The sequence below is a fragment of the Schistocerca gregaria genome, unplaced genomic scaffold (genome assembly GCF_023897955.1).
Source record: "Schistocerca gregaria isolate iqSchGreg1 unplaced genomic scaffold, iqSchGreg1.2 ptg000180l, whole genome shotgun sequence".
NCBI classification, from domain to species: domain Eukaryota; kingdom Metazoa; phylum Arthropoda; class Insecta; order Orthoptera; family Acrididae; genus Schistocerca; species Schistocerca gregaria.
In genome coordinates this window covers 5,023,710-5,036,301 of record NW_026061730.1, presented here as the reverse complement: position 1 = coordinate 5,036,301, position 12,592 = coordinate 5,023,710, and the positions used below count along the sequence as shown (strand labels likewise).

Genomic DNA, 12,592 nt, shown 5'->3' with positions numbered 1-12,592 from the left:
GTAGACTTAGAGAAAGCTTTTGACAATGTTGACTGGAATACTCTCTTTCAAATTCTGAAGGTGGCAGGGGTAAAATACAGGGAGCGAAAGGTATTTACAATTTGTACAGAAACCAAATGGCAGTTATAAGAGTCGAGGGACATGAAAGGGAAGCAGTGGTTGGGAAGGGAGCGAGACAGGGTTGTAGTCTCTCCCCGGTGCTATTCAATCTGTATAGTGAGCAACCAGTAAAGGAAACAAAAGAAAAATCTGGAGTAGGTATTAAAATCCATGGAGAAGAAATTGAGGTTCGCCAATGACATCGTAATTCTGTCAGACAGCAAAGGACTTGGAAGAGCAGTTGAATGGCAAGGATAGTGTCTTGAAAAGAGGATATAAGATGAACATCAACAAAAGCAAAACGAGGATAATGGAATGTAGTCGAATTAAGTCGGGTGATGCCGAGGGAATTAGATTAGGAAATCAGACACTTAAAGTAGTAAAGGAGTTTTGCTATTTGGGGAGCAAAATAACTGATGATGTTCGAAGTAGAGAGGATATAAAATGTAGACTGGCAATGGCAAGGAAAGCGTTTCAGAAGAAAAGAAATTTGTTAACATCGAGTATAGATTTAAGTTTCAGGAAGTCATTTCTGAAATTATTTGTATGGAGTGTAGCCATGTATGGAATTGAAATATACACCATAAATAGTTTGGACAAGAAGAGAATAGAAGCTTTCGAAATGTGGTGCTACAGAAGAATGCTGAAGATTAGATGGGTAGATCACATAACTAATGAGGAAGTATTGAATAGGATTGGGGAGAAGAGAATTTGTGGCACAACTTGACTAGAAGAAGGGATCGGTTGGTAGGACATGTTCTGAGGCATCAAGGAATCACCAATTTAGTATTGGAGGGCAGCGTAGAGAGTAAAAATCGTAGAGGGAGACCAAGAGATGACTACACTAAGCAGATTCAGAAGGATGTGGGTTGCAGTGGGTTCTGGGAGATGAAGAAACTTGCACAGGATAGAGTAGCATGGAGAGCTGCAACAAACCAGTTTCAGGACTGAAGACCACAACAACACAACAACATATATGTTGACGGACTTGCAGGACTGAATACTGTACAAAGCCGAATTGAAGACTCATGTAAAGCAACTTTTCGGAAGACATTGCTCCACTCAATGGGTATAAAATGTTCATAAGTAAATAAAAAAAAATACGAAATAGAGTGTTTTTTCTTTCCGTCCCACTGCATCACAATCGTCACCACTCAATTGCACATAAACATCCCAAGAACCAGTGCATACTCGAAAGTCTCCAGCACTGTCGCCGTTGTCAGGGCGCGAGACGCCTCTGTGGGGAAGCCGCACTCTGGCAGACCTGCTCAGAGCTGCCGCTGCGGCCCCACGTGGCCACTGGTGGTGGCGAGCAGGTGGCGACCTGCAGGGGGGGGGGGGGGGGGGCAGCCAGCTCCCCACCCAGCCTGTGCCTGCACGGTAGTGCTGGCCCCACAGCTCGTGGTGCACACAGATAAGCAGCCAGGGAGGTGTCACGTCAAAGCGTGTGGCGAGCAGGAGTCGGCATCTTAATGTTACGATGAAATATATATACTTACTGTAACTCAGTGGTAATGTGTTATGAAACTGCTATGACTGTACATAATTTTATTAATTCTAATTTTTTTTACCTAGAAGTTTACTATTGAACATGCTTTATGCTGACAGAAAAGACATGTGTAACGCACCACACAGTAAGTAACTAACCACATTTTACAATATTGATTTAAGGAAATCCTCCTTTTTCGTCATTTACATCTGGCTAGTCGTTTGTAGGGATAACGTATTTTTCTCCGAAATAACAATGATATAATAAAACAATAACTAATGGCTTTTCAGTTAAGAAACTTCTTTTGTAAGAAAATGATCGATGTGTACTTTTTGTTATGCACATTTCGTATCCCACTTAATCACATATAATATTTCACATTTAATTCCATATACATTTTTAAACTAACATCAATCTGTTTTCTTCCATTTAATTGTGTACCGGTATCACATTTACATTTAATTCCACCTTCAGATTAAAAACTAATAAGGACTCTGTTTTCCCAGTCAAACATTTCTTCTTTTCTGTTTGCTATCTGTATGTGAAAATAATATTGGTGGAATAGCAGCAATAGGCGGAAAAAAAAACCAGTCATAGACACATGCACACATATATACACTGAAGAGGCAAATAAACTGGTACATCTGACTAATATTGTGTACGGGCCCCACGAGCATGGATAAGTGCCACAACACGATATGGCTCCCACTCGATTAATGTCTCAAGTAGTGCTGGAGGGAACTGACACCATGAATCCTGCAGGACTGTCCATAAGTCCGTCAAAGTAGGATAGGGAGGAGATCTCTTCTGAACAGCACGTTGCAAGGCGTCCCCGATATGCTCAATAATGTTCAAATCTGGGAATTTTGGTCGCCATCGGTAGTGTTTAAATTTAGAAGAATGTTTCTGGAGCCGCTCTGTAACAATTCCGGACGTGTGGGGTGTCGCATTGTCCTGCTAGAATTGCCCAATTCCGGTGGAGTGCACAATTTACATGAATGGATGTAGGTGATCACACAGGATGTTTACGCAGGTGTCACCCATCAGAGTTGTATTTAGACGTATTAGAGGTCCAATATCACTCCACCCCCACACGCCCCATACCATTACAGAGCCTCCACCCCTTTGAACAGTCCCCTGCTGACATGCAGAGTACATGGATTCATAAGTTTGTCTCCATGCCATGAAATACTCTTGTTTGATGTACAGCCCAAGATCCTCATGGACTAGCAGAAGAAGTTATATAACTTTTGACTCCAAAGGTAGCTCTGTGTTTATGTCTCATTTATACTCTATATCTAGAAATAGGCCATGGAAAATCGCGGAGGTAGTTACAATCAAGAAAGTCCGATAGATCTAGTTGCTTGCTGGATGTTATGTAAAAAGCATCTGAAAAGCTGATTGGCGTCAGACGGTCGACTCACGGGATTCTGAGTGGTGTGAACTACTGGCAGCTCGCTTTCCGTGACCACTAAGAATGCCGCAAATGCAGGCGCGTGAAACTACGCAGTCGGCGGCACGGTGTCGGTATCCCGGAGACTCACGAGGACTTTCGGTGGCGGCCGGCGCCGCTCTCTCAGACAGGGGGGGGGGGGGGGGGGGCGGTGCGACTGGCTGAGAGCTCACTGTCGAGGCAGTCGCCAGGGCTACGGAATCGTGGTAAACGTCCTGGGAAACCGATGCGAGTTAACCGAGTTATCTGCGACACCAGCAAAAGCCGCATTTTCTCTTTTTCTTCCTAGTCTACAATCGGACAGCCAGCGTCCGACATCTGGTATTTTTTTGCGGACCTTAGTGCTCCGCTGAGTGGACTCAGCCGACACCAACGGCCCCCGTCTAAAAGTGATGGCTGGCTGCACAGGTGAGGTCGCGGCCACCGTTGCCCGTACACTGCCGCGTGGAGGTATTCAATCCCTTTTTTGTATAAGATACAGCTGTAATTAATTACTTCATGAAATTATATGTGCAATTTCGAAAAGGAAAATTATTAAATTTTCAATTTTTGAGAATAGAAAAAAAGCAAAGTAGATATACGTAGCCGTTGTCCCCTCACCGGCGCTACTGAGGATGGGGGTCTCAGAACATTTCCTGGAGCCCGCCTGCCCTGGGCAGTGCCTCCCATAAACTAATAAGTTTATCACATGAGATATTTCACGCCTCGAATGTCACGAGACCAGTCACTCCTCACATAACTGTTCTAATGTCTAAATGTACTCGTGGGAAGACAGAAAACACGATAGAAAAAAAGCACAGAATGTGGTGAGGTATCCAGAATTACTTACCCTGCAAGGTCAGCTTCCAGCAATTAACATCCACCAGTTTACCCATTGCTCACAAGCCACACTGGACAATCTAGTCCCTGTTTTCCAGTTGGATTAATCACACAGCAACACACAAACTTTGCCACAGCCAACAACTCCCACTTGTTCCTCAGGATGTAAACGAACCAAAGAGTGTGACTACGGCTGAGGTTCAAAGACATTACGTTTGAACAGAGCTTTTCTTTCGTCAACAGTAGTGATCCTGAAAATTGCACACTGATGATACTAAACATACAGGATGTGCTAAAAAGGAACTAATGGCTTTAGAATAATACAGATATATACTGAGGAAACTACAGAATGGATTGATGTGTCATTTGTAGCAAAGAACATCAAGTTTCAATAAAAGTGTAATTTTGTTTTTGATTTGACTAAGGTGGAAGGAGTATATAGAAGGTTTATACAAGAGCGATGTACTTGAGGACAATATTATGGAAGTGGAAGAGGATGTAGATGAAGACGAAATGGGAGATACGATACTGCGTGAAGAGTTTGACAGAGCACTGAAAGACCTGAGTCGAAACAAGGCCCCCGGAGTAGACAACATTCAATTAGAACTACTGACGGCCTTGGGAGAGGCAGTCATGACAAAAATCTACCAGCTGGTGAGCAAGATGTATGAGACAGGCGAAATAACCTCAGACTTCAAGAAGAATATAATAATTCCAATCCCAAAGAAAGCAGGTGCTGACAGATGTGAAAATTACCGAACTATCAGTTTAATAAGTCACAGCTGCAAAATACTAACGCGAATTCTTTACAGACGAATGGAAAAACTGGTAGATGCGGACCTCGGGGAGGATCAGTTTGGATTCCGTAGAAATGTTGGAAGACGTGAGGCAATACTGACCTTACGACTTATCTTAGAAGAAAGATTAAGAAATGGCAAACCTACGTTTCTAGCATTTGTAGACTTAGAGAAAGCTTTTGACAATGTTGACTGGAATACTCTTTTTCAAATTCTAAAGGTCTTTTTCAAATTCTAAAGGTGGCAGGGGTAAAATACAGGGAGCGAAAGGTATTTACAATTTGTACAGAAACCAGATGGCGGTCATAAGAGTCGAGGGGCATGAAATGGAAGCAGTGGTTGGGAAAGGAGTAAGACAGGGTTGTAGCCTCTCCCCGATGTTATTCAATCTATATATTGAGCAAGCAGTAAAGGAAACAAAAGAAAAATTTGGAGTTGGTATTAAAATTCTTGGAGAAGAAGTAAAAACTTTGAGGTTCGCCGATGACATTGTAATTCTGTCAGAGACGGCAAAGGACTTGGAAGAGCAGTTGAATGGAATGGACAGGGTCTTGAAAGGAGGATATAAGATGAACCTCAACAAAAGCAAAACGAGGATAATGGAATGTAGTCAAATAAAATCGGGTGATGCAGAGTGAATTAGATTAGGAAATGAGACACTTAAAGTAGTAAAGGAGTTTTGCTATTTAGGAAGTAAAATAACTGATGATGGTCGAAGTAGAGAGGATATAAAATGTAGACTGGCAATGGCAAGGAAAGCGTTTCTGAAGAAGAGAAATTTGTTAACATCGAATATAGATTTATGTATCAGGAAGTCGTTTCTGAAAGTATTTGTTTGGAGTGTAGCCATGTATGGAAGTGAAACATGGTAGATAACTAGTTTGGACAAGAAGAGAATAGAAGCTTTCGAAATGTGGTGCTACAGAAGAATACTGAAGATAAGGTGGATAGATCACGTAACTAATGAGGAGGTATTGAATAGGATCGGGGAAAAGAGAAGTTTGTGGCACAACTTGACTAGAAGAAGGGATCGGTTGGAAGGACATGTTTTGAGGCATCAAGGGATCACAAATTTAGCATTGGAGGGTAAAAGTCGTAGATGGAGACCGAGAGATGCGTACACTAAGCAGATTCAGAAGGATGTAGGTTGCAGTAGGTACTGGGAGATGAAGAAACTTGCACAGGATAGAGTAGCATGGAGAGCTGCATCAAACCAGTCTCAGGAGATGAAGAAGCTTGCACAGGATAGAGTAGCATGGAGAGCTGCATCAAACCAGTCTCAGGACTGAAGACAACAACAACATCCATTCATGATGCGGAAAATATCTCACTGGTAGTCAATTTCTTCCCACATTCGTTGCAGCAAATAGGCCGTAACTTGTGCAACAGCAGCGTAGAATCACGTAATAGTTTTTTGCAGCGTTCGCCTCATGGAACCATAACCCACAGGGAGCACACTCGGCACCAGTGAAAGCAGCCATCTTAACTGTGCACAACGCAGGTGCTCCTGGTGGCTTAATGGGGTACTGATGGACTGATGTACCTGAGGTTGTTTCCTCCAGAATCATACATCTACCGATTCCAGAAGTTATCTCAATAATTTGTAAAGTAGCAAATTCCTTTTTTACTTTCCTGCAACTGGCACAAAGACAGTCTTGTAGAAGACGCTCTGTAACTTCAAATGGTAAAGTGTTCTGAAACAAAAACTTTATTTGCCGAAATAGCAATTGGTTGTATAGTGATGACTAGTTTTGGAAAATCTTAATTGCCATTTTCAAATTACTCTCCCTTAATACATATTGATTTTAAACTAGACGTCAGAGATTGTAACCCCACACCCTCTATGGGTTGCAAATAATTGTCTCCAGATCAGGATTACAACTAAAACAAGCCTACAAGGCTTCCACGGACATTTCCGCGTTATGTTCAATAAATGGCACCAATTGCTCTGAGCACTATGGGACTTAACATCTGAGGTCATCAGTCCCCTAGAACTTACAAATACTTAAACCTAACTAACCTAAGGACACCACACACATCCATTCCCGAGGCAGGATTCGAACCTGCGACTAGAGCTGTAGCGCAGTTCCGGACTGAAGTGCCTAGAACCGCTTGGCCACAACGGCCAGAAAAGTTATCTATTTTAAGTAGAAGTTACTCGTCAGTTTAAGTGTATGGTGAACGTGGACTAGAGGTAGAAGATGTGCTCTGATGATCTCACAGTATAGGATTATTGTCTGCAAATGTTGCGGCTCACGGTTGCCAATACAGTGCATGAAAAAAAAGTTGGTGCTTTTGGAGGTTGATAGCTCACTCAAGATTTACTGTTGCAACTCTGTATGTGGAGTACGTGAAATGGTAACACATACAGAACAATAGCAGTCGATCGTACAGATGGCGAATGCAGCCCTGGGATATGCTGTGCCACTCAGTTGTGTCAGAGTTCTCGCTTGACATGTCGCACCTGTCACTTGTCACCCCATTATATCCCACACATGGTCAACTGGAGATGAGTCCAGAAATCGTCCCAGCTAGGGACGTTGCCACACGTCTTAAACGGCACATTGAAATTGAAGAGCAGTATGCAGGCGAGCATTATCCTCTTGCAACAACACACCAACTTCCTGTTACAAGAAGAGGGATAGAACATGTTTAACAACACTTTGTATGTCCTCTCCAGAAACATAGGGGAACGGAAAGGCCAGTGTGTTTCGGAAGAGTACACTCTTTGAGGTAGCACTCACCAGCTCTGCATCGTACGCAGAACCGACCCTGACTTGCACGCAGGGAGGATCTGCTGCCGTCGCTGAAGACCATGGCGCGCCATTTCGTCTTCCGGGTGAATGGTGGCGCCACTCACGCACTTCACGTCGAAGCAATGGTGTGTGTGTGGAGTGGGGGGGGGGGGGGGGGGGAGGCGAGCCAGAAGTGTGGGTGCCCGTAGTCTCACTACTAATACGTGGATCGGAACAGTTTGTGTTGACGCGGCTGGTCTCACGAGGTGTCTTGTCTGAGATGTGGTAGCTGTACTATCTGCCATTGCTGCCCCTGGAATACGACGGGCGTCAGTGCTGTGTAGACGTGCAGAAGCTCGTCTGTGAGTGCGAGACTGTTCACGTGACCACTGACAGCAGCACGACCGACGCAGCACGTCCACCTTGTGTGGCAGTTCTCTGAAAGGGCGACAGCTTACTCCTCACATATATATGGAATATTCATGAAGAATGATCGGGGAAAATTCGAGTTTTGTTGGTTAATATTACGAAACATACTTTTCTGGTAATAAAGCAAGAGACTGTCAGCAGACAGTCAGGCAAAACTTACGTAGCTCACGTGTAGTTACATTCATCGTTGAATGCAGAGGAAACATTTGGACTCTGTGACGAAAGTATTTGACCGTGATTTGTCGTATGAACATTGTAATGAGAATATAGCTTTTGCTTACTTGAAGAGCATTACTTTGGCTATTCTGTCTTTCATTTGAGTTCAATTCGTTCTTCAGTAAATTTCTTGAAGTGAATAGCACGATATAATCATGGAAAGTTTAAGAGTACGTGGCGGAACGGCATATAAGTTTGACTGATTCTGCGTTGCAAAAGGAAATAATAGCTGTTCAGATATTTAGTACCAAGACGGGCTTCAACAGTAAATCCAATATTATTTTCACCTCGTATCCTTCCTGTGTTATTGAAGGAATTGAGCTACTGTTGTTGGATATTGCTACCGAGTTATTATACGAGATATGTGTGTGTATGTGTGTGTGTGTGTGTGTGTGTGTGTGTGTGTGTGTCAGAGCGGCAGAAGCTGGAGTCAGTGCAGCCACGACTGCTGGAGCAGCTGGACGGCAGGCGCCGCCGCCCTGCGAGCTGCCGCGGAGACCCGGAGGCAGAGCGTCAGCGCCGGGGCGCCGCTCCGCCCCCACACGGGGGTGACAGAGGCCGGCGCCGCCTCTGGTGTGGGGGCGGCCGGGGGCAGAGCGCTGCGCCGTCTTAGAGCGGCTGCCTGCCGGCCTCAGTTAACGCAGACTTGCAGTAGGAAGCATTCCACGTAGGATGGCGTCCTGTGGAGCTTCATACACTATGATCAATGTCAGTTCGCTCACGTGTGTAAACCGGAGGGACGTGAATAACACAGGATGTAACTGCAGCTACCAATAGTGGTGTACGCCGAAATGCTACATCGACGTCGACGGTTTGTTCACTAGATTTCCCCGTAAACTTGTCTGTGATCCTATCAGTCAACGTTATGCAGTACTACGTTCGCTAGAAGTGTTGCTTGATAAGAACTAATATCTACCACAGCTCGATACACAGTATGGTGAACACAGCTACTTGTTAAATCACTGACCCTGTATCAGCTGAAACAAAGAATAGCAGTACACACGAGTACGGTGTCGATGTCTGACTTGCTAATTTGTGACACAACACAACGTTCACTCCTCGAAATTATTCTTTCCTTTAAGCAGATAAGCTGTTTTAGAATGTGAAGAGCATTATTTTGTTGTAACATAGCTTCAACAAATTTTTATTTTAAATGGTGGACGTCTATTAGTTCGTTTTTAACCCTGCCGGTTGGAAGCCTCGTCAAAACGTTCGCGCGACCTGTGTTGGCGACGTGTTTACAATGGTGGGTTTTTTGCAGATGTGAAGACAAAAGATCCGTTGTGAAAACTATTAAAAACACGCCGCAATGAAGTCCGCGCAATATTTTGTGTTTCTATAAACAATCACCAATCTTGCTGATATTGCATAGTCTTAAGTTTCCCATACCTATTTCTCTTTTCTTCTGCAACAGTGGCCTGTTTTGTGCACCAAGGGACAATAGTGCCGTCTCTTATTACCATGTTTGGCATAAATTGTCGATTAGTGGGAAACTACTATTGCAGGATCGCGATTTCTCGCCTTCAAGTAGTATTTTGGTAAGTGGACCATTGCGGATGTGCGCCAGAAATACTCCCGGCGTTTACGTGTGTGTGTGTGTGGGGGGGGGGGGGGGGGCGGAAGTGCGTCATGTCCTCGCTCTAACAGCATGCGGTTAGCGGTCAGCGGTTAGCTAACATCCCGTTTGTGGTCTGAGCAGCTTCCAGCTTCCGACAGACCGGCTTTGGGCGTCACAGCAACACAGGGCGAGGGAGGCCAGCGGGCGACACGGACAGAGTCCACACAGTACGGGGCCCACTGTAGGGGCCAACCCAAAATCGCTGTAGTGGTGGTACGTGACTGCAGACGGCGGTTACCGGTACTTCGATAAGCAGTACAGAAAACCAAAAATTAAATTCAGAATTTTCATCGTTTGCAAGAATAGTGAAACGGAAGGCGCTGCACACTTTCGAATCAGCATCTACCAAAACGTTGAATCCGTCGTCCTTGCCATGGGGGCACTGCGTTCTCTGAAATCTAGACCTAAATTTTGGGCGTGACACGGTTTCTTGCTTCCATGTTGCTCGTGTCACCATGGACTACACGCAAAATGCCTACAAAGAATCTGAAATAAATTTCCTCTGTTTCGAATAGCTACACCCATTGGTAACGGCTTCATTAAGTTTTAACTGTGTATCTACAGATATAAATAACTAATTTATGAATCTTATACAAGCATATAAGGAGAAGATCAATACGATTAAGTAGACATATAGATATCTGGCCATTATCAGTGCAACGGAGAATACAGAGAATCTGCACTAAGGAAGATATTCGACAATGTAAACTAAATTACTCCAATCCTGACTTCACCTCCACTGTCTAACGGGAAGATCCTCGCCGTTCTGGGGAGGCGTGCGTGCCTCAGTGATGCAGACAGCCATACTGCAGCTGCAGCAGCGTGGAGGGGGCATCTATGCACGAGACAGACCAACATGGGGTTCCTGTTCCCCATTTTTCAAGAGTTTCTTTACACCGCCCAACACCAGTTAGTAATGTGTTGAGGGACTTCCAGGCACACCAGCTCTCTTTATCACCAGGAGGTAGTTCTTCTTTTGGTTGTCTCCAGCCTAGAGGAGCAGTCTCCCTTTCTCCAAGTGTCTTAATCTTTGGTTTGTGATGTTTTTCTTTACATAGACCCTTACAAAACTTTTTCTGGACTTGAAGCGAGACGGTGCTAGAAAATGGCCAAATAATGGATGAGTGTCAGATGTCCAGGCTCTACGTCACTTCACTGACCCTCACTGCATCTGGACTGAGCAGAGTCGTAAGATGGATAATCAGTACCTTTCTCATGGTCTCCTCACACTCGGCAGTCCCCTCTGGGAGATCCGAATGGCGGATTAGTTTGAAATCTTTTGCCGGAGTGACCGAGCGGTTCTAGGCGCTACAGTCTGCAGCAGCTCGGCCGCTACGGTCGCAGTTTCGAATCCTGCCTCGAGCATGGATGTGTGTGATGTCCTTAGGTTAGGTGGGTTTAAGTAGTTCTAAGTTCTAGGGGACAGATGACCTCAGCAGTTAAGTCCCATAGTGCTCAGAGCCATTTGAACCTATTTGAACCGTTTCAACCAAATCTTTTGCCAATGCAGTGACAGAGATGGCACTTTTTCAGTTACACGCCACATTTCCTGTGGATGCACATTATGCGTCTTTAATTCAGTGGTTTTCATTACCTTCTACATCCTAATGCTGTTGATAACTACTAATTCTTCCATCTTATAGAGGCAGTTTCCCACTCCTAGGATAAGAGAGGGTCCTGAACCACTATCGCCTGTCCACCGTCTTTGACAAGGCCACTGGCGTAACGAGGCTGACTTGATTTCTTATGCTGGAAGTCTTCAGCTGCCATTGCTGTTGATTTTTATTCAAAAATGAAGCAGAGCCCAGGTTAGAACCAGAGACCCAAGACGTTTTTATTACTAATAAAAGACACTAACCCACTTTTTTGTAATCTTATTATGGGAGGTTTGAAGGTGCTTAATAAACTAAGGGATTTAGCACCTACTGCTTACTTTTTTTAACAGATTGGAAAATAATTACCCAGAAGGGATTAAATCCTGTTAGCATAAGGTTCGTAGCGAAGAAGTCGACTAATTTTACTTTTTTAAAAATTTCATAACACATTTTCTATTCAAAAAAGAATAAAACCGTATTTCCAGCTGTTTTCTTCTATCTAATTGGAAAAGAGACCAACAATGTCAAAAGACTTGATAAAGTGTGAATTAATATACCTGATGGGCGATGACGAGATTACAACAAATACTGGCTAACTCAACGTATACCTTGATGACAAAATACAAGGCTCGACATATTGGCAAATATGCCGCTATACCGTGCAGGCCCACACGCTTCCAGTATGGTTCAAATGGCTCTGAGCACTATGGGACTTAACTTCTGAGGTCATCAGTCCCCTAGAACTTAGAACTACTTCTGCCTAACTAACCTAAGGACATCACACACATCCATGCCCGAGGCAGGACTCGAAACTGTGACCGTAGCGGTCGCGCGATTCCAGACTTAGCGCCTAGAACCTCTCGGCGACCCCCTTCACATTAGCAAAAGTGTCTCTCTCTGTAGAAAATGAGCCACATATAACTAACAGCTATATAAAATTCACGGTCCCGTTTTAACTGGAAATTCAACAGACCAACATCGACAGGCGTATCTAGACTCCCCGGCCAACATTTTTAGGCTAAGAGCGCATTGAGGATGAAAGCCGAATGAGGAGCCCAGAACGGTTTAATTACATAATAAGATGATTTATCTCAAACATTGATCCGAAACATTATAATCAATCCACTGCTACCATACTGTGTTTATGCCGCAGCAAGCTTGCAATCAAATTTTATTACACTCTTATGTCCTGTGTACACTTCTTGGCGATACATTACACACATTAAATTTTGCATGGTGAAACCTGAACCATAAATGTTACCACCGGTCACTTATTCACAGACAACACAAATGCCTGCCATAAGGACAAACCCGTTAACAATCTTCACAACACAAACACATA

At 44.1% G+C, this 12,592-nt stretch overlaps 1 protein-coding gene across 1 annotated transcript in view; it reads right to left on the bottom strand.

The window, feature by feature from the left end:
* Nucleotides 1-8,467: 8,467 nt before the first annotated feature.
* The window catches only part of LOC126302896 (zinc finger protein 708-like), a 48,616-nt gene continuing 44,491 nt past the window's right edge, over nt 8,468-12,592 (bottom strand). The window contains exon 4 of the mRNA XM_049991751.1: nt 8,468-8,659. Coding sequence (XP_049847708.1) covers nt 8,468-8,659 — 192 coding nt within the window. The remainder of the gene's footprint in view (nt 8,660-12,592) is intronic.